This window comes from Carcharodon carcharias, chromosome 8 (assembly GCF_017639515.1).
Source record: "Carcharodon carcharias isolate sCarCar2 chromosome 8, sCarCar2.pri, whole genome shotgun sequence".
NCBI lineage: Eukaryota > Metazoa > Chordata > Chondrichthyes > Lamniformes > Lamnidae > Carcharodon > Carcharodon carcharias.
The window spans coordinates 174,596,869-174,624,034 of NC_054474.1; the positions used below are offsets into that span (position 1 = coordinate 174,596,869).

At 40.2% G+C, this 27,166-nt stretch overlaps 1 protein-coding gene across 8 annotated transcripts in view; it reads right to left on the reverse strand.

The window, feature by feature from the left end:
- rc3h2 (ring finger and CCCH-type domains 2) overlaps positions 1-27,166 on the reverse strand; it is a 122,553-nt gene that overhangs the window by 21,756 nt on the left and 73,631 nt on the right. For 7 of the 8 annotated variants that reach the window (XM_041193041.1, XM_041193042.1, XM_041193044.1 and 4 more), the window contains 9 exons: positions 23,930-24,130; positions 22,335-22,467; positions 18,341-18,459; positions 15,814-15,926; positions 14,591-14,896; positions 11,609-11,817; positions 10,374-10,804; positions 7,379-7,552; positions 2,591-2,752 (listed from right to left, as the gene is read on the reverse strand). In XM_041193041.1, coding sequence (XP_041048975.1) covers positions 2,591-2,752; positions 7,379-7,552; positions 10,374-10,804; positions 11,609-11,817; positions 14,591-14,896; positions 15,814-15,926; positions 18,341-18,459; positions 22,335-22,467; positions 23,930-24,130 — 1,848 coding nt within the window. The remainder of the gene's footprint in view (positions 1-2,590; positions 2,753-7,378; positions 7,553-10,373; positions 10,805-11,608; positions 11,818-14,590; positions 14,897-15,813; positions 15,927-18,340; positions 18,460-22,334; positions 22,468-23,929; positions 24,131-27,166) is intronic. The other variant, XM_041193048.1, reaches the window with a different exon arrangement.

Consider the following 27,166-nt stretch of genomic DNA (forward strand, 5'->3'; position numbering starts at 1 on the left):
AAAATAACTACATCTTCCCACAAAATTAGACCCCAAAATTTAAAGCAAATTTTGAACAGACTTACAAGAAGGATCTACCATAAAATCTAGCACTTGTGTCATGCAGGTTACTAATCCAGATTAAATTTCTGCACTAATACAAGTGATCTTGTCCCACTTAAGTAAGCACCATCATTTTAACTTTTACAATGAAGGTGACATATTTGCACTTTCTCTGCTGAAGTTGCAGACTTTGACTTATTGTAGGGTTCCCATGACTGCTGGTAGACCAAACATGTATTCTCTATTAGTCCAACGGATTGTTAGGCTATTTGACTGTAGGAGGCATCACAGTTGAGCCCTGATATGTTTTCACCCAATACAAACCCCATTCTTGACCATCCCCATGCAACAGACACACACACATGCCCGCGCATACACAATGTTTATTTAATTCATTAAAAGGTTTTCCCCAGAGTGCTTGATGAAAATGGATAATATTTATACATATTCTTAAATTATACATTTTTTGACATAATTACACTGTTGTTTTAAATCCAATAAAAATAAAATGTGCATAACATGCCTTTTACTTAGGTAACACTTTAGATAATTGGGAGGCTGATTTTTCTCCTCCAACTCATGAGTGCAGAGACAAACTATACTACCCCAGTACTTATTTAAGGCAGGTGGTGACACTAGGATGTTCTAGTCTGTGTCTATATGCCCTAATGGGCAATACTTTTACCAGCTGGCCCATCATGGAGTTATTTTCCTTGCTTTTAAATGTTAAGTTAAGATTAAAATATCACCAAACAAAATATTAATAATTAGTAAAGTCACATGTAACTTTATTGAGGTAAGATACACAAACTTTTCATTGACAAACTCTTTCCAAAGATCACAACATACCTTATAAGACTAAAAGACAATGGATTTCAAATTGTTATGATCCTTGGCCAGACCCCTGGCTGTGGGGAAAGATCCAGTTAGGGACCAATAGCGCTTTGTTTAAAGCGGATAACATTTGAGATTCAAGGTGCTTCCCAAGGTCACAAGATTCCACGGGTTTTGAACAGACAAAAATAAACTTCACTATTCAAGTTGAGAAAGATAAAACAATTCACAATATCTATCTTAGACAATAACATTCAGGGTAAGTATGAGCTACTTGTGAATTAACAGATGAACACCACATTGCACAACAGATGACAGATATGACCAAAACAGATTCCATGGATTTCTCAACAACCCACCCAAACGTTTGCCACATTGTGAGTCAACCAATCGCACTGAAACTTTATCTTTCTCACAAGGGTTTCCAATCTCCACATTTGAAGATCTCGCCTAGGAATTCTCTTCAAAAGTCATTCCCACTTGGACGTCTTCAACAATGGCCCACCTTGTAGGGTTTCAATCTCAACTTCTGAGATTCTTATCCCCTGGATCTCTGAATACACTCATGCTTCACTTTCCACGTACAATCTCAGACCTTCGGCCATGCCAAGCATAACACCACTGCTCCAAATGGGTATCTTTGTTCCAACGTCCTGCAACACGGAGTCACCAACTTTTGGCTGCCTCCTCAGAGCTTCAGGGTTTCTCTCGTGTCTACTTCGCTTAAAGTCTGCTTCCTGCAGCTCTTAATTGAATTCGAAGCCTATTACTCTGCTCCTTTCTTTAACTTCACTTAAGGGAACTATTTAGCTTTTATCCCTTACCTGGGACTGCTTTTTTGGACCTCTCCCAGTTCCCCTCCCTAGTTTGGAACATTCTTCCTATTCTCCCCCCATGTCCTGCTCCCTGGGACACCTACAAGATGATGGCGCTCTGTCTCAGGTCATCTGACCTGCGTTTTTGTGCCATGCTGTTTTGTCTCTCCTGTGCCAGCGCCGGTCCCCAACCTGAAAAACGTAAAAAAAAACAACTGCACCTGTGCGGCCATTTCCCAGGTGGTGGTTTATCGGGAATTGGATCTGACCAATGAGCTAAAGAGGGTGTTTGAGTTTCTTAGCAGAATTAAAAGTATATCTGCAAACAATTCTCCTAAACAGCAAGTGTTTGCAGGTGTAACTTTCAAATCCTACTCTATTCCACTTGAACTAAAATTTGGAGAGAAGAAACACATTTGGACAATGGCATATATCAGTAAAAGGCATATTATGCACATTTTAGTTTTACTGGATTTAAAACTACAATATAATTATATCAAAAAATAACATTCTGAAATTGTACAGACTATGTTATTATTCATTTTTTACCAAACATTGTGAAAAACTAAAAAAAAACTTCTTAACATACCAACTTAAAGACGTGTTTATTTTCAAAATATACACGTGAAAAAAAAAAACAGAATTTCAGAGTGAAAATAAAGAACGTTTTCTTTATTAGTTCCAAAATTTATCTTTGTTAATTCTCATACAACAGAATCTTTGCAGTAAAGTGGTTAGTTGGAAATTAAGAAAAAGCACATTATTACTTTAGCATACCATGGTTCACACTGCTAATTGAGCCCTTTTAATTTGCAGTCATACAATGTACAATACAATATAAAGCCATGCACAATTATGAGAAGAAGTGAATACTTTTAAAGGATCTCTGTGTGTCTTACCATTATTTCCACACTGGTGGTTGCCATAATGTCTTTTGGATCAGACTCCATTGCACTAATGCAAGAGCTGATGGTCCCACAGGACCATGGAGAATAGTGGGATATGTTGTCATCCTCAAACTTAGTGCCTATACACAAATCACTTGTATTCTCAGAGAACTGCTGAAAGATAAACAAATAGATATTACAACTAAAATAGCTGATTGGATTTTTTTTAAGAAGTTGTAACTTCATTGAAAATCATTAAGTGCATGTGTTCCAGTGTTATTTCCAAGGGCCCACATCCATTCTAAATAGATAAAACTTTGGCAAGTGCTGGTGAGAGAGGGGAAATAAGAGAAAGATTTCCTTTGTGCTTTGAAATCGTAAACTTTTTTATAAAGAATAGATTGGCACAAAGTAAACAGAAAAAATCTTAATGGTATCTTTCTCGAATCAGTCAGTCGTTAAAGTGAGAACTGTAGTAACGACACATTTCATTAACTGAAAAGAAAGGAGAGCCCAGGAAAGGCTATTAAAGTCCACAGAACACAAAATAGGACAGAGTGTTTGGATAGGGCTAGAAATCTAACTTCAAGCACATCAGATAAAGGGACGACGATGAGAAAAGGGATGGGAAATACAGGACTGAAGGTGTTGTATCTGAATGTATGCAGTATACGAAATAAGGTAAATGAGCTTGTGGCGCAGATTGAAATTGGCAGGTATGATGTGGTGGGCATCACGGGGACATGGCTGCAAGGGGATCAGGACTGGGAGCTAAATATCCAAGGATATACATCCTATCGAAAAGATAGGCAGGTTGGCAGAGGGGGTGGGGTTGCTTTGTTAGTAAGAAAAGAAATTAAATCGATAGCAAGAAATGATGTAGGGTCAGATGATGTAGAATCTATGTGGGTAGAGTTGAGGAACCGCAAGCGTAAAAAAACCATAATGGGAGTTATGTACAGGCCTCTGAACAGTAGTCAGGATGTGGGGCACAAGATACACCAGGAGATAGAAAAGGTGTGTAAGAAAGGCAAGGTTACAGTGATCATGGAGGATTTCAACATGCAGGTAAACTGGGAAAATCAAGTTGGTAGTGGATCCCAAGAAGAGGAATTTGTGGAATGTCTACAAGATGGCTTTTTGGAGCAGCTTGTGGTGCAGCCCACTAGGGAACAGGCAATTGTAGATTAGTGATGTGTAATGAGGTAGATTTGATAAGGGAGCTTAAGGTGAAGGAACCCTTAGGAGGAAGTGACCATAATATGATAGAATTTACCCTGCAATTTGAGAGGAAAAAGCTGGAATCAGATGTAACGGTATTACAGTTGAATAAAGGCAACTACAGAGGCATAAGGGAGGAGCTGGCCAGAATTGACTGGGAGATGAGCCTAGCAGGAAAGACAGTGGAACAGCAATGGCAGGAATTTCTGGGAGTAATTTGGGAGACACAGCAAAAATTCATCCCTAGGAAGAAGAAGCATACTAAAGGGAGGACGAGGCAACTATGGCTGACAAGGGAAGTCAGGAACAGCATAAAAGCTAAAGAGAAAGCATACAATGCGGCAAAGAGCAGTGGGAAACCAGGGGATTGGGAAGCCTACAAAGACCAACAGAGGACAACTAAAAAAGAAATAAGGAGGGAGAAGATTAAATATGAGGGTAAACTAGCCAGTAATATAAAAGAAGATTGCAAGAGTTTTTTAGATACAAAAAAGGGTAAGAGAGAAGCAAAAGTGGACATTGGGCCGCTGGAAAATGATAGTGGAGAAGTAATAGTGGAGAACAAAGAAATGGTGGAGGAACTGAATAGGCACTTTGCGTCAGTGTTCACGGTGGAAGACACGAGTAACATCCCCAAAGTTCAAAGAGAGTCGGGGGGAAGAGGTGAGTATGGTGGCTATTACCAAGGAGAAGGTGCTAGGAAAACTGAAAGGTCTGAAGGTGGATAAATCACCTGGACCAGATGTTCTGAAGGAGATAGCTGAAGAGATAGTGGAGGCGTTAGTGGTGATCTTTCAGGTATCACTGGAGTCAGGGAGGGTCCCAGAGGACTGGAAAATCGCTAATGTAACCCCCCTGTTTAAGAAGGGAGTGAGGCAAAAGACAGGAAATTACAGGCCGATTAGCCTGACCTCGGTTGTTAGTAAGATTTTAGAGTCCATTATTAAGGATGAGATTTCAGAATACTTGGAAGTGCATGGTAAAATAGGGCAAAGTCAGCATGGTTTCATGCCTGACAAATCTGTTAGAATTCTTTGAGGAGGTAACGAGTAGGTTAGACAAAGGAGAGCCAATGGATGTTATCTACTTGGACTTCCAGAAGGCCTTTGACAAGGTGCCACACAGCAGGCTGCTCAGTAAGATAAGAGCCCATGGTGTTAGAGGCAAGGTACTAGCATGGATAGAAGATTGGCTGTCTGGCAGGAGGCAGAGAGTGGGGATAAGGGGGTCCTTCTCAGGATGGCAGCCGGTGACTAGTGGAGTTCCGCAGGGGTCAGTGTTGGAACCACAACTTTTCACTTTATACATTAATGATCTAGATGAAGGAACTGAGGGCATCCTGGCTAATTTTGCAGATGATACAAAGAAAGGTGGAGGGACAGGTAGTATTGAGGCGGGGAGGCTGCAGAAGGATTTGGACAGGTTAGGAGAATGGGCAAAGAAATGGCAGATGGAATACAACGTGAGCAAGTATGAGGTCATGCACTTTGGTAGGAAGAATAGAGGCATAGACTATTTTCTAAATGGGGAGAGAATTCAGAAATCTGGAGTGCAAAGGGACTTGGGAGTCCTGGTCCAGGATTCTCTTAAGGTTAACTTGCAGGAGAGTCGGTAGTTAGGAAGGCAAATACAATGTTGGCATTTATTTCGAGAGGACTAGAATATAAAAGCAGGAATGCACTGCTGAGGCTTTATAAGGCTCTGGTCGGACCACATTTAGAATATTGAGAGCAGTTTTGGGCCCCGTATCTCAGGAAGGATGTTCTGGCCATGGAGAGGGTCCAGAGCAGGTTCACGAGAACAATCCCAGGAATGATAGGCTAAACATATGAGGAACGTTTGAGGACTCTGGGTCTATACTCGATGGAGTTTAGAAGGATGAGGGGGTGATCTGATTGAAACTTACAGAATACTGAACGGCCTGGATAGAGTGGACGTGGGGAAGATGTTTCCATTAGTAGGAGAGACTAGGACCTGAAGGTATAGCCTCAGAGTAAAGGGAAGACCTTTTAGAACAGAGATGAAGAGAATCTTCTTTAGCCAGAGAGAGTGGTGAATCTATGGAATTCATTGCAAGGCTGTGGAGGCCAGGTCATTGAGTGTATTTAAGACAGAGATAGATAGGTTCTTGATTGGTAAAGGGATCAAAGGTTATGGGGAGAACGCGGGAAAATGGGGTTGAGAAACTTATCAGCCATGATTGAACGGTGGAGCAGGCTCGATGGGCCAAATGGCCTAATTTCTGCTCCAATGTCTTATGGTCTTATTAGTGGTGGCTTAGATAAAATTGGGGAAACACAAGTCCACTGTAATCAGAATAGATCTTAGGTGGTGCTATTTTTGACATGTCATAAATGAAAAAATAAAACAAGATAAAGACAAATAAAGGAAACCTGATCTTGCGAAACATGTTGTGCATTTCATCTCTGGACTATAACATCAAACACATAGGAAGCAAGCAGACCATAATGTAGAATAGGGCCACGATAGGTGAAGCTAATATTAACATATTATACAGAAAGAGAGAAAGTAAAGGCAAGTCTGGAACAGTATTTTAAAATATTTTTTTCTTGCACTTCCATATGGTTCACAGTTGAAAGCTAGTCCTACTATACAAACACACACAAAGATGCATTTCTGGAAAGTGAAAATAGAAATATTTTGTAATAAGTTTTTTTTTGATCACAGATTTTTCAAGGCTCCTGACCCCAAATCACTCAAGAAGGTAACAAACCCATTGAATCAGGTTGGAATTTTGTTAAAACAATTGCTAACTGAGAAAACAAGAGAGTTTCAGAATAAGATATTACAGAAAAAAAGGAAATTTGTTAATTTAAACGACATTACAACTCTGGTGACCAAAATGCACTCAATGCTTTGTTTTTGGAGACTTGTAAAATGCTTGGTGAAACCCGTCTCTGATGAAATGCTCTTTCTTGCTGTTTAACAAGAAGCTGGTTTCTAAAGGACACCCAGGATATAAAGAGGTCACATCAGTGCATGGAATGCCAATGAAACAGGATTTATACTGCACTCTGAAAGAGGCAGTTAACTAAAGCATATCATCATTATAATTTAAGTAATAAATATTTGAGTATTCAATAGGCATGGAGTCCATGATAATATTATGGTGCAATGTGTCTATTTCTCCTGCAATGAACTAGTGGATACAGGGTATTACAACAAAGCCAGAACATGTTCTCACCAAACATCCACACATGCATACTTTCCAGAAGATTTGCTAAAGGGATAAAGAACAGGAAGCCTGGATCATTTGTTTCATTCTCCCTAATGCAGGTATATTGAAAGCACCCTTATAAGAATAGTTGTTTTGGCACAGAACCCACAGATACAGCTGGAAATCAAGGTTTTTATGGCCCAATTTCATAGTGGAAAGTGCAACTTTGCACTGAAACATTAGGAGACTTAAACTAAAGGAAAAAAAGGTATTGATTTATAAACTCATTACTTTCAAAAAGGTTTTATAGGCTATATGTTATTGATACTAAAATTAGAAAGATAATCACTATATTGAGTCTTTTTATACTGCAAACTTAAACTCCAATTTGATTTGCATACCTCTGAGCTGAAGTCTACACTGAACAAAGGGGAAGGAGGTGCAGAGGGCTGGGTGACTGTGGACAAAGCAGAAGAGACTATGGGTGGCTTCTGAGTGGAATAGTGTGTCCATTGGTCTGGTTTCCGCCTCAACAGGTCATCAAAGCCTGGTTGCTGTATTCGGCTGTAAGCATCCTATGAAGAAGGCATGAATGACAGTTGAACAAACAAGTTCTTAACTACAAAATTCTAAACATTAGCTAATACTTGCTACTTACACATTCATGATTACTTTGGATCTTTGATCAGATGCTGCAGTTTTTAAACCCATATCCAAATAAAAGTATAAAATATTTTAGTCGCTCTCCAAAGTAAACAAATATAGTGCAACATATTGAGCCACAGGGACTGAGAAGGTTCTAAGTTCAATCCCAGATTCCTTGCAAAAGTAATAGTTTTAATTACTATAAATGCCTGTAAAAAAAAACTATGTTTTGCTTATGCAGATTGTCAGTTTATCTTACTGCGCAGTTGTTACTTGGCTCATAAATATTTCAGGTCTGACGCACTCGACATAATTAGCATCATACATGACCCAAAATGATTTTACTGTGTTGTGATATGCCCAATACAAGTTGCAAAATAGTAAGCTTTCTATTAATGGAGATAAAGCTCACTAAATATGTATTTATAAACTATAAAGCTACTTCACCTTTTAAAACAAATCAGTATGGTTAAGTACTGCTGTGATTGGTACAAAACTAACTCAATAACTAAAGGCAGTTGTGGCAAAAGTGTCTAATTTCAGGATTCATGGGGTGGATTTTACAGGTGGACGGATGTTGGTTGGCATCTTGCCAACATGAAATTTGGCTGCCCTGCAGCAATAATACACTAAGGCCGCCTTAATTAGTGCAAATTAGTGCAGAGTGGAACTTCCGACCCTCAGGACAGGAAGTCCTGTCCTAGAGAGCTGCTGGGTTATATGATTGGCCAGCAGCTTTGTGGTCCAGCAGCACCAGAAGACAGTAGAAGCCACTGCTAGGACTATAACCAGACCCGTGAAGATGTCTCCTGGACTTTAGGTAAATCCAGGGATTTTGGGCAGGAATGGCTAAGAGACCCCAGTGCAAGGGCAGGGAGGGCACCTCTGATGGCCACAGGTGACCCCTCCTCCCCAAAAGGGAGTATCCTCCCTTCTGACCAATAGCCTGCATTGTCAAAGTTTCTGGGTTACCTGCCATGGTTCCTCCTTTCCCTGAAGACCGAAAAATTGCAGCAGAGGCAGAATAAGCCCCTTAAGTGGCAGTTAATTGTCCACTTAAGGGCCTCAATAGGCCTAAGGGCGGTGGGGTGGAGGGGTGGAGTACTGCCTGACACCTTACCTGTCCCCATGATCTGGATGGCAGGTCAGGGGTAGGCAAGGGGGTGACGGGCAGTTTATTTTCCGTCCCCGCATCCTTCAAACATGCCAGCAGGTAGGGGGTAGGACTGTAAAATTAACCCCCATTTGTTTTAGGAATATAACTTTCAGTTTGGGAATTGAATTTTTAAATACAAGATGAAGAGAGAAAAAAAATAGCTAGAGGGATTGGTAAACAGATCTAAAAAGTTATTGCAATTCAAAGGATGGCCTATATTTATTGAATAAGGTAAGAGTTAGAAGTCAGAAAACATTAAACAATGGATTGCCCCTTTCCGAGTTCTCTGGTAGAGATGAGATGTCTACAGTTGTCTTCATAAGGGATTTAAATTATTCATATAATTCCCCAGATCAAAGAAAGGTTTGAAAGCAACAGGTAAACAAGGGCAGATCTTAAAGTATCCATATATGTTTTGGATCAAAGGACAGGTTTAAAGTTGGAAGTAATTAGTTTAAATTTCTATCTGGAACATCCCAGATACACCATATTGCTGCAGAATTATTTTTTGCAGGGAGGTACCCTTTTGCGTTGGGTTTATCTGTGTGTTTTCTCACAGAAACTGTTAGTCAAGTTGGAAGGCCGAGAAGGAAGTTGTGCATCTGCTAGCAGCCAAATCAAGGAGCATAGAGGCCATTAGGAACAGAGGGTGCTCCCGATTTGGAGTCACTGAGCAAGAATTGTGAGTAAGGTCCATGCTCGGAATGAAAAGTCCAAATTCATGAAGAACTAAAATTGTCAGATCTGCCTGGTAAAGCTAGTAGAAGAGCTCATCAGTAGAAAACTCAGATTTCCACAGCTTGTTCTCTCTTGAAGTACCAGACCAGGAAACTGAGAAGAGTCAAAGTGAATTCCTAAGACCTGTGGCACACCTTGTTTTGGTCTCAGAAATGAAGGCACCCTCAAGATCCCGTAACTTACAGGGGAACACTTGGGTGGAATTAAAAACAGAACGGAAAGTGGTCTATTGCGATTACGAAAAGTTAGTAGTACTTGCTTTGTTAAACTTTTTACTGTACAGGATTTACTGTTTAAAACGTGAAATCCTGTGGCAAGATTCTCAGTTAAAAACTGCGTCATTCAAATTTCTTTTTAAAAGTTAATGGTTTCCCACATGATCATATCACAGTGCGACAGAGTAAAGAACAAATTAATTTGCATTAGTATAGCAGCCAGTCATGTCCTCAGAAGGAAAGCACTTTATAGTGATTGAATTACTTTCTGAAGTATAATTGCTGCTGTTATTGGATAAATGCAATCAAATTCTGTATAGCAAGGTCAATCAATGAAATAATTGACTAGTTCATCTGTTTTACTGATATTGGTTGCAGGATAACTGATGATTAGGACCATGTTAGGAGATCTTGCTGATGGTAAACAGAAGAGAAAAAAGAGAAAAATAAGTTAAAGGGAATTGAAACAAGTGCTTCAAATGCTAGAGGTGAACACCAACCATGACACTTTACCAACATCCTAATGAAATCCTATATAATCCAAACTGTATTATAACAATAAAGAATTTTTAATTGATTGGCAAGAAAGTAAAAAATGTGATAAGTAACTGAAAGAAGCAATGTTCCAATGTTTTACTTTACCCTCTGCATGGTGACATTCCTTTGTTCATTTGCTGGTTGTCCAGCCATAGAATAATAACCGTCAAGTGAACTGTATCTTTCCCGTGGTGGTGGATGGTAGGCAGCTGAAGGTACCATATCCATTGGAGGTAAAGAATTACTCCGCATGACCTCATCCCGTGGATACATCTGTGGTCTCCACATGCGCCTGCTATCATAAACCGGTGCATACATTCCAGAATGCACAGCTGGGACTGAACCATACTGTTGCGGGGGAGCTGATGGGTAAGGAGAAGACGCTAGACGTTCCCGAGGTGGATATGCATTGTAGTGGTCAGTGTATGGCACAGTGGGTGGAAGCGGGGATTCTGGCATACTGCTGGGCCGTACGTAGCGAGGAAGGCAAGGAGACACACCAGAGGGTAGACCAGGATGTGGAGGATAATACCCTCCTGCATAAAATTCAAAAAAATATAGTAAATAAAGTTCATTAAATAACCTGAAATGTAAACAAATGTCATGTTAAAACTAAAACTCTTGCAGAAAGATTCCAGCTTTTATTAAAACTTTAATGAAAAAATTCATACAGACAAAACATTAAACAACACTAGCATAACCCATTCTCTCAAACTGCTTTAGTCAAAGAGAACATTCTGATTAGGTTGAAAGTTCATGACAGTATCATGCTACATATTTACAACAACTTGTATAATGTCTTTAAAGGTATGTCACAGGAACAATGTAAAACAACATATGACACCGAGCCACATAAGAGGTCAGATGACCAAAAGCTTGGACAAAGGGGAAGGTTTTACGGAGTGTCTTAAAGGAGGGCAGTAAAGAAGTGAGGTGGAGAGGTGTAGTGAGGAAATCCAAGCTTAGGCCTAGCCAAACGAAGGTGCAGCCACAAATGGTGGAACGATAAAAACAGGGATGCTCAAGAGGCCAAACTTAAAGAGCACAGATATCGGCGGGTTGTGGGGCTGGAGGAGATTACAGAGATAGGGAGTGAAGAAAGATATTAAGAGTAATTTCTTTGCAGAAGTGTTGGTTGTTGAAACATGGTACTTAGGACTATTAAGGAAAACATGGTTTAGTATTTGAAGCAGAAGATGATTATGGGCTAGAAGGAGGAAGCAAGGCTGTGGGATTAGTTTTGGAATGTTCTGGCAAACAGTCATCCCAGATTTGATACATTGAATGGCTTCCTCTTGCACTGTAAAATGTTACTGCTTATTGTTTTAGTTATGACTTACCTGGTTGATGATAAGCAGTCAGTTCATATGTAACTGGTGTTCTGGGGTCTTGATAATACACATCAGGTTGCTGAGATGGGTACACTGACACTCTTGACACAGATTTCGAAGAGGGTAGTGAAGTTGCATCTGGTCCAATATGTGATGACATTACAGCTGGGGTAGACAGCACCTGGTTGAGAATCGTCTTGGGAGGTGATCCAATTTTACTGGGGGGGAAGAAAATGTAGACCGTTGATAGCAAAATGCAATTTCAGTTACCTGGTCTAGAAAAAAAAGTGTAGTTTATGCTTTGCAAAATTTTACTCAGTGTTAAATTTTTTTTTAAAAAAAAAATAAGTGTTTTTTTCCTTGACACGCTCCAAGTGATTCCATGGAAATTTGTTTGAAAGACAACGGGGAGGTATTCTAGTCAAAGATGGAAGCTGACATAATAAAGATCTCTCATCAATCTGGCTGCTATGATCCTATACATACATGTCAACATAGAAAGCTATCAAAGACAGTTCCCAGAAAATATTCATTATTAACATTAATAGGTACACAATTCAGCCTTTCAAGCAAGAAATATTTTCTCCTGGAAGAGTTCAAATATTTTACTTCTATTTTTATTCATTCAAGGGATGTGGGCTTTGCTGGCTAGGCCAGCATTTATTGCCCATCTCTAATTGCCCTTGAGAAGATGGTGGTGAGCTGCCTTCTTGCACCGCTACAGTCTGTGTGGTTGTAGGTACACCCACAGCGCTGTTAGGGAGGAGTTCCAGGATTTTGACCCAGCAACAGTGAAAGGACAGCGATATATTTCCAAGTCAGGATGGTGAGTAGCTTGGAGGGGAAGTTCCAGGTGGTGGTGTTTCCATGTATCTGCTGCCCTTGTCCTTCTAGGTGATAGAGGTCATGGGTTTGGAAGGTGCTGACCAAGGGGCCTTGGTGTGTTTCAGCAGTGCATCTTGTAGATGGTACACACTGCTACCACTGTGCATTGGTGGTAAAAAAAAAATTGTTGTGTGGATTTCAGAACAATTTTAATGGGTCCAGTTCCTTTGTTAGGAATCCAATCCGACTGCATCATGTGAATTAATTAAATCTCTTGTAACACTTAAGGTTGAACAATCCAAACTGACAGTGCATTGCACATTGGTTGGAGTCATAAATAGCACAAAGGAAGATGGTTGTGGTTGTTGGAGGCCAATCATCTCAGTCCCAGAACATCATTGTATGGGTTCCTCAGGGTACTTTCCTAGGCTCAACCATCTTGAGCTGCTTCATCAATGACCGTCCTTCCATCATAAGGTCAGAAGTGGGGATTTTCGCTGATGATTGCACAAAGTTCAGCACCATTCACAACTCCTCAGATACCAAAGTAGTCCATGTCCAAATGCAGCAAGACCGGGACAATATCTAGGCTTGTGCTGACAAGTGGGAAGTAACATTCGCGTCACATAAATGCTGGGCATTGACCATCTCCAACAAGAGAGAATCTAACCATCTCCCCTTGACATTCAATGGCATTGCCACCGCTGAATCCCCCACTAACAATCTCCTGGAGGTTGCCATTGACCAGAAATTGAACTGGATCAGCCATATAAATAAATACTGTGGCTACAAGAGTAGGTCAAAGGCTAGGAATCCAGTGGTGAGTAACTCACCTCCTGACTCCCCAAAGCCTGTCCACCACCTACATGGCACAAGTCAGGAGTGTGATGGAATACTCTCCACCTGCTTGGATGAGTGCAGCTCCCACAATACTCAAAATTGACAATATCCAGGACAAAGCAGCCTGCTCGATTGGCATCCCATCTACAAACCTTCACTTCCTCCACCACCAACGCACAGTAGCAACAGCGTGCACTATCTACAAGGTGGACCACAGGAACTCATCAAGGTTCCTTAGGCAGCATCTTCCAAACCCACAACCAATACCACCTAGAAGGACAAGGGCAGCAGATACACGGGAACACCACTACCTGGAAGTTCCCTTCCAAGCCACACATCATACTGACTTGGAAATATATTGCCATTCCTTCACTGTTGCTGGGTCAAAATCCTGGAATACTCTCCCTTACAGCACTGTGGGTGTACCTACAACCACATGGATTGCAGCGGTTCAAGAAGGCACCTCACCATCACTTTCTCAAGGGCAATTAGGCATGGGCAATAAATTGCTAGCCTAGACAGCAATGCCCACATCCCATAAAGGAATTTTAAAAAATTCATAAAATGCATAACTGGCTCGTGTCACTCCTGTCCTTTCCTTGGACCATATGGCACTACAGGGGCCAGCCATAAACTTTTTTAATGATTTCAGGAGGGATAAATCAAAATCTCAGAACTCCGGTTAAACTAAAGACACAAGCTAAAACATTAAACTATTTTTCCCCCTTCTGAATGCTGATCATAATACTCCCCCCCTTAAAACTTAACAGTGTTGTTGCCTGTAGCAACAAATAATCATTCAACACATTAATATAACATGTCCTGGTCTGAAACTTTCAAGGAGGCATTAATCCATTTAAAATAACAAACCACACAGTGAGTGCTTCCACACTGGATATATCCTCAGTACCTCAAAAAAATTAGCTGCAATCCATCTTGAAGAAAATAAAAACTTTCATGAGACGATAGCTGGGAATTCCTCAGAAACAAACATCTTTATAAGCTCATTTTAGGGCTCAACACACACACTCATCCTTCTTTTATGGCCAAACATTACAATACCTGAGTAGGACAAAGTAACATCTGATTGGTCTGACAGTCTGCAAGCAAACTTTCCATCAGATTTGATACAAAAAAAAGGATTCTTATTCTTGCGAAGTATAAATTGACACATGTTGAATCACTTAAGATTTTAAACACAGATGGTATGTATGCCAATTAGAAACAACTCTGAGCTATCAAATTAGATCAGAAGTGATCAGAAGAGATTGCAGAATAACAAAATTGTAGGCAACTAAAGTTTTACAAAAGGAAAAGATATCTTACTTTTCTGGTGGTGAACCAGATAGCGATCCAGGTGTACTCAGGCAGTTTTGTCCAATTTTCTTAGCGTTTTCTAAAGAAGCTGAGGTATCTGCACAGCGTGGTATTAGTTGTGGGGTACTACTTTCTGGACTAATGATCCCATTTGGCGTCTGCACCATTTTCACAGTGGTTTCAGTGGATCCTGTCACAGATACATTTCCTGCAGAAGTTGTGACTATATTAGTGATTCCAACTTTGTTCTGAAGAGCTTGGGGCAGAGGGAAGGGCCTGACAGTAGCATTAATCTTCTTATTCCGCATCCGATATCTGTTATCAAGGATACAAATGACTAGGTTTTTTTTGCATTATACAACCAATAGAGTAGAACATTTTAAAGACCAGCTATGTCCAAGGGATGAACTGCCAAAAAACTGAATAAGTGACACTCTCAGGTTGAACATAATGTGACCTCAAATAATTTACAAAAATAACAGCAAGTTAATAAAAAGCAGGAATGCTCAGCAGGTCTGGCAGCATCTGTTCAGAGAAAAACAGATGTTTCAGGTCTGAAACCTTTCAGAGTTCCAAAGGCACTACATAAGTGCAAAACTGTCATGATATTATTCTGAAATGTTGACAACTACAAAAGATGACTTTGTTGACAAAGCTATCTTTAAGATATACAACTTTTGCAAAACTGATGACTTAAAATTTAATAGTATTTTAGCAAGAACTTCTAAACATGTACAATGACTCATAAAACTCTTAGAATGTGTCTTACTTTTCATTAGTATTTTAGAGAAGCTTTAATGATTTTCCAAAAGTAAGTGGCACAAAGGACTTCATTTTTGTCGCTTTATAGTTTGAAATTAGCCCAGAACAGTCGCATGAAAATCTCCTCAATGCCAGCAATAAAGTTCCTAATTTCCCTCAGAGTTGACGAAAAAGCAGGAAATGTAAATGCCCACATTAGTGTAGAACAGATGGTATTTTTCACTTTGAGGAATTGCATTTTGCAGCTATAGTAAACCATCCAGCTGTTCTAGATTTAACCTGAAAGTACTTCATACAATTAGGCCCAAAAGTGGAAAGTTGTTGAATTTCACAGCACCAATGAGGGTGTTTTCATTAATGAAATTGGAGAAGGAATGGCAGGAGGTACGGCGTGAGGAAATAGACTTGTATTCCACAATGGATAATACAAGCACATCATTTGAAAGGCACAAATAATTAAAAGTACACACTTTTCCAACTCTTCTTGGGAATGAGCAAAGGTACAGTTAGCTCCACGAGGACAACCTCCTTGCTGTCGAAGATCTCGGCACATGCTGGTTTTATATTTGCTGTTTGGCTGTGGCTGAAAATAATAATAAATGATGAATAAAGTACTTTTACAATGCTGCTAGTCTAGTTTTTTCTATGTCTTTACTAATTTCAATGAACCATCATCAATGGCAATTAATTGTTCTAGTTCAATACTGATTGACAATTATGTATTAAAAATGTTTGCTGTGAAATAATGGAAAATGTTTTTCAATGTACAGTGTACTCATTAAAATAGCAAGTTACATCAATCCAATGCGAAAGCCAAGAGTAGAAGATCAAGTTAAAAGCAAAAAACTGCGGATGCTGGAAATCCAAAACAAAAACAAAAATACCTGGAAAAACTCAGCAGGTCTGGCAGCATCTACAGATAGGAACACAGTTAACATTTAGAGTCCAAATGACCCTTCAACAGAACTAAGTAAAAGTAGAAGAGAGGTGAAATATAAGCTGGTTTAAGGGGGGTTGGAGGGGCTGGGGTGGGACAAGAAGAGCTGGATAGAGGGCCAGTGATAGGTGGAGATAACCAAAAGATGTCACAGACAAAAGGACAAAGAGGTGTTAAAGGTGATGATATTATCTAAAGGAAGTGCTAATTAAGGGTAGAAAGCAGGACGAGCAAGGTACAGATAGCCCTAGTGGGGGTGGGGTGGGGGGAAGGGATCAAAATAGGTTAAAAGGTAGAGATAAAACAATGGATGGAAATACACTTAAAAATAACGGAAGTAGGTGGGAAAAGAAAAATCTATATAAATTATTGGAAAAAACAAAAAGGAGGGGGAAAATCGGAAAGGGGTGGGGATGGAGGAAAGAGTTCATGATCTAAAATTGTTGAACTCAATATTCAGTCCGGAAGGCTGTAAAGTGTCTAGTCGGAAGATGAGGTGCTATTCCTCCAGTTTCCGTTGAGTTTCACTGGAACATTGCAGCAGGCCAAGGACGGACATGTGGGCATGAGAGCAGGATGGAGTGCTGAAATGGTAAACGACAGGGAGGTCTGGGTAATGCTTGCGGACAGACCGAAGGTGTTCTGCAAAGCGGTCACCCAGTCTGCGTTTGGTCTCTCCAATGTAGAGGAAACCGCATTGGGAGCAACGAATGCAGTAGACTAATTTGAGGGAAGTACAAGTGAAATGCTGCTTCACTCGAAAGGAGTGTTTGGGCCCTTGCATGGTGAGGAGAGGGGAAGTAAAGCGACATTTCCGCAGGGATCGTTCCCTCCGGGACACCCTGGTCCGCTCCTCCATCACCCCCTACACCTCAACCCCCTCCCACGGCACCTTCCCATGCAACAGCAGAACGTGCAACACCTGCCCCTTCACTTCCCCTCTCCTCACCATCCAAGGGCCCAAACACTCCTTTCAAGTGAAGCAGCATTTCACTTGCACTTCCCTCAACTTAGTCTACTGCATTTGTTGCTCCCAATGCATGTTTCCTCTACATTAGAGAGACCAAACGCAGACTGGGTGACCGCTTTGCAGAACACCTTCAGTCTGTCCGCAAGCAATACCCAGACCTCCCTGTCTCTTGCCGTTTCAACACTCCACCCTGCTCTCATGCCCACATGTCTTTCCTTGCCTTGCTGCATTGTTCCAGTGAAGCTCAACGCAAAGTGGAGGATCAGCACCTCATCTTCCGACTAGGCATTTTACAGCCTTCCGGACTGAATATTGAGTTCAACAATTTTAGATCATGAACTATCTCCTCCATCCCCACCCCCTTTCCAATTTTCCCCCTCTTTTTTGTTTTTTCCAATAATTTATATAGATTTTTCTTTTCCCACCTACTTCCATTATTTTTAAATGTATTTCCATCCATTGTTTTATCTCTACCTTTTAGCCTATTTTGATCCCTTCCCCCCACCCCACCCCCACTAGGGCTATCTGTACCTTGCTCGCCCTGCTTTCTACCCTTAATTAGCACTTCCTTTAGATAATATCACCACCTTCAACACCTCTTTGTCCTTTTGTCTGTGACATCTTTTGGTTATCTCCACCTATCACTGGCCCTCTATCCAGCTCTTCTTCCCCCCACCCCCCTTAAAACAGCTTATATTTCACCTCTCTTACATTTCACCTCTCTTCTACTTTTCCTTAGTTCTGTTGAAGAGTCATTTGGACTCGAAATGTTAACTGTGCTCCTCTCCACAGATGCTGCCAGACCTGCTGAGTTTTTCCAGGTATAGCAGAAAATCAAGTGTTCATTGAAATTTATCTTCAACAGAACTGAGGGCAGAGCGACTAGAAAATACTCAGCGTTATTTTCTTTAAATAAATTCAAAAGCAAAACATAATAATTCACATTTTTAAACTTGTTTTGAATAATTAATTTTACAATCACAGCTAGTTCCAGTTACGTTTACATTGTTTTTGATGAGTCAAAATTAAACTAGAACTGCAGTAGCGAGCAGCTCCGTTTAAAAACACATCACAAAACAGAAGGTCTTACTTGTGGTGCTTCATGACCTTTTTTACTGAAGTTCTGGATGAAATCAACAAGCCCGTGAACTACAGTCCTTACAGCTACCATTGCATTCTCTAGTTGTTCCCATGTTGGAGGTGCTGCATCTTAAAGACAAGGCACAAATAATATTTTTCTCTCTGCAACTTGTAAAAGAATATGGTATAACCTATTAAAGATTTATAAGTTATACTGAAATAGTGCTAACTGTTGCTTTAGATCTCTTGGGCCATTTACAGGTTGCAAAATTTATTTTCTCTTCCAAGTTCCATTCTATATTTCTCCCTTACCTCATCTCTTCCGAATGTAATAACTCATACACACATGTATGTTTCCACCTGCAAGAAGCAGCTTTCTGTGCTACCTCATCCAAATGAGGTCAACCAGGAAAGTGATCATTTTTGATTACTCATTGTGGAATTATCAGTCAAATCTGTTTCAATCCTATTGCACACATTCTAGTAGGAGTTATTGAATAATAATCATGACCTATCCTATATGAAGGTTAATTTTAGAATCTTTATTTCTGCTCTAGCAGAAGACAGGTAACACAAAGGACCAAGAATCAATTATAGCATATCCCTGAGCTGATTTGCCCAGGGACATAGCATATGGTGCTCTTTCCAACAGAGCCATTGAGATCCCATTGAAACAACCATGTTCTAAAAGATAAGATGTAGGAGAAGTAGGCCATTCGGCCCATCGGGTCTGCTCCGCCATTCAATGAGTTCATGGCTGATAATATTCAATTCCAATTTCCTGCCTTTTCCCCATAACCCTTGATTCCCTTACTGATTAAAAATGTGTCTGTCTCAGCTTTGAATATACTTAACAACCTAGCCACCACAGTCCTCTGCGGTAAAGAGTTCCACAGATTGACTACCCTCAGAGAAGAAATTCCTCCTCATCTCTGTTTTAAATGGGCACCCCCTTATTCTGAGATCATGCACTCTGGTCCTAAACTCACCCACAAGGGGAAACAGCCTCTCAGTATCTACCCTGTCAAGCCCCCTAAGAATCTCACATGTTTCAATAAGGTCATCTCTCATTCTTCTAAACTTCAATGAGTACAGGCCCAACCTACTCAACCTTTCCTCATAAGATCCCTCCATGCCTGGGATCAACCGAGTGAACCTTCGCTGACTGCCTCCAATGCCTGTATATCTTTCCTTAGATAAGGGGACCAAAGTTGTTCACAGTATTCTAGGTGTGGTCTAATTAGGGCCTTGTATAGTTTTAGCAAGAATTCCCTATTTTTATACTCCAATCCCTTTGAAATAAAGGCCAACATTCCATTTGCCTTTCTTATTACCTCGAACTTGTATTAGCTTTTTGGAATTCATAAACAAGGACCCCCAAATCCCTCTGTGCTGCAGCTCTCTGCAGTCTTTCTCTATTTAAATAATATTCAGCTCCTCTATTCTTCCTGCCAAAGAAAATAACCTCACATTTTCCCACATTATATTCTATCTGCTGAGTTTTTGCCCATTCACTTAACCTGTCTATATCCCTCTGTAGATTGTGTGTGTCATCCTCACCACTTGCCTTCCCACCTATTTTTGTGTCATCCGCAAACTTGGCGATAGTACATTCACTTCCTTCATCTAAACCATTAATATATTGTAAATAATTGAGGCCCCAGCACTGGTCCCTGTGGCACTCCACTAGTTACAGGTTGCCTTCCTGAAAATGCCCCCCTTATCCTAACTCTGTCTTCTATTAGTTAGCCAATCCTCTATCCATGCTAATATACTATCTCCAATGCCATGGGCTGTTATCTTATTAAGTAGCGTTATGTGCGGTACCTTTTCAAACGCCTTTTGGCAATCCAAATATATTACATCTACTGGTTTCTCTTTATGTATCCTGCTTGTTACCTCCTCAAAGAATTCTAATTAATTTGTTAGGCACGATTTCCCCTTCATGAAGCCATGCTGAATCTGCTTGATTAGATCATGTATTTCCAAATTAATATAAAAGCATTTCCAAATGCTCTGCTATTACATCCTTTATAATAGACTACAACATTTTCCTAATAACAGATTTTAAGCTAATTGGCTTATAGTTACCCATTTTTTGTCTCCCTACCTTTTTGAATAAGGGTGTTAAATTGGCTGTTCTCCAATCCTCCGGGACTTTTCCAGAATCTAAGGATTCTTGGAAGATTACTACCAGTACATCTACTATCTCTGTAGCTACTTCCTTTACTATCCTAGGATGAAACCCATCAGGTCCAGGGGATTTATCAGCCTTTGGCCCCATTAGTTTCCCGGTATTTTTTTCTCTAGTGATAACTATTGTATTTATTTCCTCCCCTGCTTTTGCCCCTTGATTATTTAGTATTTTTGGAATACTATTAGTATCTTCTACCGTGAAGACTGAAGCAAAGCATTTATTCAACTCTTCTGCCATTTCCTGGTTCCCCATTAATATTTCTCCAGCCTCATTTTCTAAGGGGCCTATGTTCACTTTGGCGCCTCTCTTCCTTTTTATATATTTAAAGAAGCTCTTACTGTCTGTTTTTATATTACCTGTTTACCCTCAAAGTTTATTTTCTCCCCTTTTTGTTTGGTCATCTTTTGTTGGTTTTTAAAACTTTCCCAATCCTCTGGCTTACCACTAATCTTTGGCACATTGTATGTTGTTTTCTTTCAATTTGTTACTGTCCTCAACTTCCTTGGTTAACTATGGTTAGTTTATCCCCTTCCTTGAATTCTCCTTCCTCACTGGGATATTTTGTCAAGAGTCATGAGCTATTTTCTTAAACATCTGCCATTGTTCATCAACTGTCTTTTCCATTAAACTGCTTTCCCAGTCCACTCCAGCTAACACTGCCCTCATTCCATTATAGTTACCCTTAGTTAAGTTTAATATAATATAATAAAGATATTATAATTATTATAATAAAGATAATATCAATACATACAATGTACCTTCCCATGAAAATAGCAAATGTCATTTAGGAAGTTGGAACCAAGCAATCTAAAGTACTAAAAAATGTATGGCTTAAAAAACACATAGGCAGTGGAGTAATGACCACAATGTCACTGGTAATAGTTACCCAGAAGAAATAAACCACCGCTATAAATTATCCTGATAACATCAAGTGATAAATATATACACAACCTATTCCCATTTGTCATGGAGATATTAATTTTTATAATGTTATGGAAATTATTTTAAACTGGACTTGTGGTAGGGTCTGTGTCTGTGCATGCGTGTGTGTGTGTGTGAGAGAGAGTGTGTCTGTGTGTGTGCTAATTGGATTAAAGCCAGCTAGCCTGGGTGCTTTGATGTATAGTAGTTTTGAGATATATAAACCATTCAAAGACTAGGGGTGAAATCTTGCACTTAGCTAGGAAACACAAGCAATATGTTTATGTTACTAATAAAATTGGTACTATGAAAGGGGTTTTAATTGTTAGAAGAGATGGAGTTCAAAGGGCTTGGTGATACAATGAGAATTTGCATTCAAAGGGAAGGATAGGTGTATACAGAAGAGTTTTGTGTGTGGAAGTCAGAGGCATGTGATATCAAAGCCGCCTGTGAGTCTACAACTGTCTGCAAAGGAAACAAATTGAAATTAACTTCATTTGGAATTTGTAAGATAAAATGTGCTTTGTCTGTTGTCTGTTTAAAGTCTATGGATTATTGTTACCTTGGTGAAGATTTTAGGAGTCATTAACTTGGGGATTTGTTTAATAGTTATTATAGTAATAATTTGTAGATGTCCATGTGTTTAATACCTTTTAAAATTAATAAACGTTTAATTTAATTTATATAAAAAACCTCTGGAGGCTTGGTGGTTTCATTTCTGAATTCAGAGCTGCATCTCAAACATACCAATTGAAAATATAGGTTATGACAGTTGTTTTAAGTTTCCCTCTGGGATTTTAAATAGCTCAGCCTTTGCCAACTGCTGTGTCATAGCACCATTTAAATTTGACTGTCTTCTAGTTTAGAAACATTAAGTCACTCATACCTGGGTTAGGATCTATATTAGCCAGAAGTTCGAGGTGGGATCGGAGTCGGTTCAGGTTAGCTGGATCTGTTGTCCGTTGCAGGACAATAGTCAATTCCTGGACACTCTTTGCAAAAGATTCTGGGGATTGGAGCTGGATACCGAAACAGAGTCAAGAACTTCTTAAAATAGCATGATTTCTGTAACTTATAAACAAATTAATCTGTTGCACAATTAATTTTGTGGCAAAGATTTAGCAGAAACTGTACTGCAAATTTAACCATTACCATCAAATGTGGTAAAGGAAAGTTTGACATGAGATTTCAAATCTATCAATAGGCAAAGCAACTAACCAAAGTTCAAATGAGTTGACAGCACCACATAGAAATTGTGAAGTGACAAACTACATTCATTCTAAATTGGTTAGTTCCAAATCAGTTTGGTCAGAATTTCAACATGCACCATATATATATATATATATATATATATATATAGTGACTACATGTAATGCAAGAAAAAACATGCCTCTCCAGAGTGTGAATATTTAAGACAAAACTACTTTGGAGGAATATTTTTTGCCCTCCACTTAAATATCAATCAAGAGATGGTTAAGGTAGAAACATACCTTCTTTAACTAAGATAAAGGCAAAATACTGCAGATGCTGGAAATCTGAAACAAAAACAAAAAATATTGGAAAAACCCAGCAGGTCTGGCAGCATCTGTGGAGAGAAAGACAGAGTTAACAGTTTGAGTCCGTATGACTTCTTCAGAGCTAAAGAGAAGTATTTCTACTTCCCTTTAGCTCTGCAGAAGAGTCATACGGACTTGAAACGTTAATTGTTAACTCTGTCTTTCCCTCCACAGATGCTGCCAGGCCTGCTAAGTTTTTCCAATATTTTTTGTTTTTGTTTCTTTAATTAACTTCTGCTTTTATATGGAATAAAAAAAGCAACATGCTTTTTGAAAACTTTCTCTATTTTCGACTATTATCGCAATCATACATTAAGATCCTTGATAATTTGTGAGAGATTTGTTTTAATAAGTTATCACAGAACACATTTGAACAGCTACATTGGGTTCCTTCATGATGTGCTTGTTCATGCTGAACTATTAAGAAAACAACAACCTCATGTAGAATGTAAAGCCAAGCTACATATCCAGTAACTACTATCTGATGCAGAGGACACTAGAAAGACTTTCTAGCTCCAAAATAACAGAACTGGGGGGCATTTATTTACTGCTGTGCCTCATTTGGAGTGCAGTTGTTACATGAGTATGATGATTGGGTATGAAAGTGAAGCTTTTAGCCATTTAAAATGCTGAACTATTAATAATCATGACTGAATTATCTAATAAATCTGACATACAAGCATTTAAACAATTTAGAAATGATGATATTACACTTTTTTTGTAGTTCAACAATAATACAATGTTTAATGTTAAATAAATCTGGCTTTTAATTAACATTTTATTCACAAACTAAATTTTTCACATCTTAAAATGGCTAGACAATTGTTTTGTGGATCTGTTCTGAGCTGAAGTCAATACACATTGTGGAATTTTAAATTCCACTGGTAAAATACAGTATCATGCACAGATCTTCTACAACACACACCTTATCAATGATAGACTGCATATGTGATTTATGCGCCAAGTCTCCATATAGAAGGGAAGACCACTGCTCAGGGGAAATGCGAAGTCCAGCCTCCATGGCAATATGAACAATCTGTGCATCATGCTCCCTGCGCAAAGCTTCATAAGTACGAAACTCTTCTTTCAGTTGCATCAGAGAAGAGTCTTCATCCCTTTTAGTAACCTATAGAAAAACACCCACACAGTAATACATAGAAACATACAAAGATGTATGGCACAGAAGGAAGCCATTCTGCCAGTGTCATTTTCACATACATAGCTCCTGTGGCAGGTGGAAAGTGAGAAGTCAACCACTTTGGTCTCAAGACAGATCAGTATAATTTCTAAATGGCTAGTAGTTAGGGACTAAGGATAAGCAGAGAGATTTAGAAGTCCAAGCATGGAAATCATTAAAAGCTAGTTGACAGGTTCAAGGACAAATTTTAAAAGTTTAGTGGAATGTTGGTCTTTATATCAAGGGGGTTGTAATAGTTATTTTCCTTTCATTATTCAGCCAAGTTCTGATTAGAACCTATCTGGAATATTGCATTTCACAAAAAATATATGGGCCTTGGAGCACCTGCAGTGCTGATTCAACAGTGTGATATTGGGGCTAGAACGGTTAAATTATGAGGACAAGTTGCATAGACTAGACTTGAATTTCCTTAAATACAGAGGGAAGGGGTGATCTAATTGAAATGTTTAAGACGATGAAAGGATATGATACATTGAGAGAAACTATTTTCTTTGGTGAGAGAGTCCCAAACAAAGAAGCATAACCTTAAAATTACAGCAAAAATACCCACCTGTAGTTCACTCAGGAATTATTCTGTTTCTATTAATTCAAGGGATGTGAGCTTCACTGGCTAGGCCAGCATTCATTCCCCATCCCTTGTTGGCCTTGAGAAGGTGGTGGCGAGCTGCCTTCTTGAACCGCTGCAGTACATGTGGTATAGATACACCCACAGTGCTGTTAGGGAGAGAGTTACAGGATTTTGACCCAGTAACAGTGAACGAACAGTGATATATTTCCAAGTCAGGGTGGTGAGTGTCTTGGAAGGAAACTTCCAGCTGGTGGTGTTCCTATCTATCTGCTGTCCTTGTCCTTCTAGATGGTAGTGGTCGTGGGTTTAGAAGATGCTGTCTAAGCAGCCTTGGTCAATTCCTGCAGCGCATCTTGTAGATGGTACACACTGATGCTACTGTCTGTCGATTTTGGAGGGAGTGTATGCTTGTGGGTGTGTTGCGAATTAAACAAGCAGCTTTGTCCTGGATGGTGTCAAGCTTCTTGAGTGTCATTGGAGCTGCACTCATCCAGGCAAGCGGGGAGCATTCCATCACACTCCTGACTTGTGCCTTGTAGATGATGGACAGGATTTGGGGAGTCAGGTGGTGAGTTACTCACCACAGGATTTCTAGCCTCTGACCTGCTCTTGTAGCCACAATATTTATATGGTTGGTCCAGTTCAGTTTCTGGCCAATGGTGACGACCAGGATGTTGATAGTGGGGGATTCAGTGATGGTAATGCTATTGATCATCAAGGGGCGATGGTTGGATTCTCTCTTGTTGGAGATGGTCATTGCCTGGTGCTTGTGCAGCGTGAATGTTACTTGCCACTTGCCAGCCCAAGCCTGGATATTGTCCAGGTCATGCAGCATTTGGACATGGACTGCTTTAGTATCTGAGGAGTCACGAATGGTGCTGAACATTGTGCAATTATCAGCGAACATCCCCACTTCTGATCTTATGATGGAAGGAAGGATATTGCTGAAGCAGCTGAACATGGTTGGGTCGAAGACACTACCCTGAGGCACTCCTGCAGTGATGTCCTGCAGCTGAGATGACTGACCTCCAACAACCACAACCATCTTCCTTTGTGCTAGGTATCAATCCAACCAGTGGAGAGTTTTCCATGATTCCCATTGACTCGTTTCGCTAGGGCTCCTTGATGCCACCCTCGGTCAAATGCTGTCTTGATATAAAGGGCAGTCACTCTCACCTCACCTCTGGAGTTCAGCTCTTTTGTCCATGTTTGAATCATGGCTGTAATGAGGTCAGGATCTGAGTGGCCTTGGCTGAACCCAAACTGGGCGCCAGTGAGCAGGTTATTGCTATGCAAGTGCCGCTTGATCACACTGTTGATGACCCCTTCCATCACTTTACTGATGATCAACAGCAGGCTGATGGGGGGCGGTAATTGGCTGGGTTGGATTTGTCCTGCTTTGTGTGTGCAGGACATACTTGGGCAATTTTTGAAGCTGTACTGGAACAGCTTAGCTAGCGGCGTGGCAAGTTCTGGAGCACAAGTCTTCAGTATAATTGCCAGAAGATTGTCAGGGCCCATAGCCTTTGCAGTATCCAGTGTCTTCAGCTGTTTCTTGACATCATGTGGAGTGAACTGAATTGGCTGAAGACTGGCATCTGTGATGCTGGGGACCTCCGGAGGAGGCCAAGGTGGATCATCTACTCCATAGTTCTGGCTGAAGCTTGTAGCAAATGCTTTGGCCTTATCTTTTGCACTGATGTGCTGGGCTCCTATCATTGAGGATGGGGATATTTGTGGAGCCTCCTCCTCTAGTCAGTTGTTTAATTGTCCATCACCATTCATGACTGGATGTGGCAGGACTGCAGAGCTTAAATCTATCCGTTGGTTGTTGGATCGCTTAGCTCTGTCTATCACTTTCAGCTTATGCTGTTTGGTACGCAAATTGTCCTGTGTTGACACCTCATTTTTAGGTATGCCTGGTGCTGGTCCTGGCATAGAAAAGCAGAAAATGCTGGAAAAATTCAGCAGGTCTGACAGCATCTGTGGAGACAAAAGCAGAAGTGACATTTCGAATCCTTAGGGCCCTTCTTCAGAGCTACAGAGAAGTAGAAATGTGATGAAATTTATGCTGTTTAAGGTGGCTGCTCCTGGCATGCCCTCCTGCACTCTCCATTGAACCAGGATTGATTCCCTGGCTTGAAGGTAATGGTAGAGTGGGGCATATGCCAGGCCATGAGGTTACGGATTGTGTTCGAGTACAATTCTGCTGCTACTGATGGCCCGCAGCGTCTCATGGATGCCCAGTATTCGATTAAAAGACGAGGCTTATAATGTTGCAAAGAAAGGTAGAATGTCTCAGGATTGGGAGTGTTTTGGAACCAGCAAAGGACCACCCAAAAGTTGAAAAAGAGGGTAAAAGTAGAACAAGAGCAGCATGCCAGAATCATAAAACA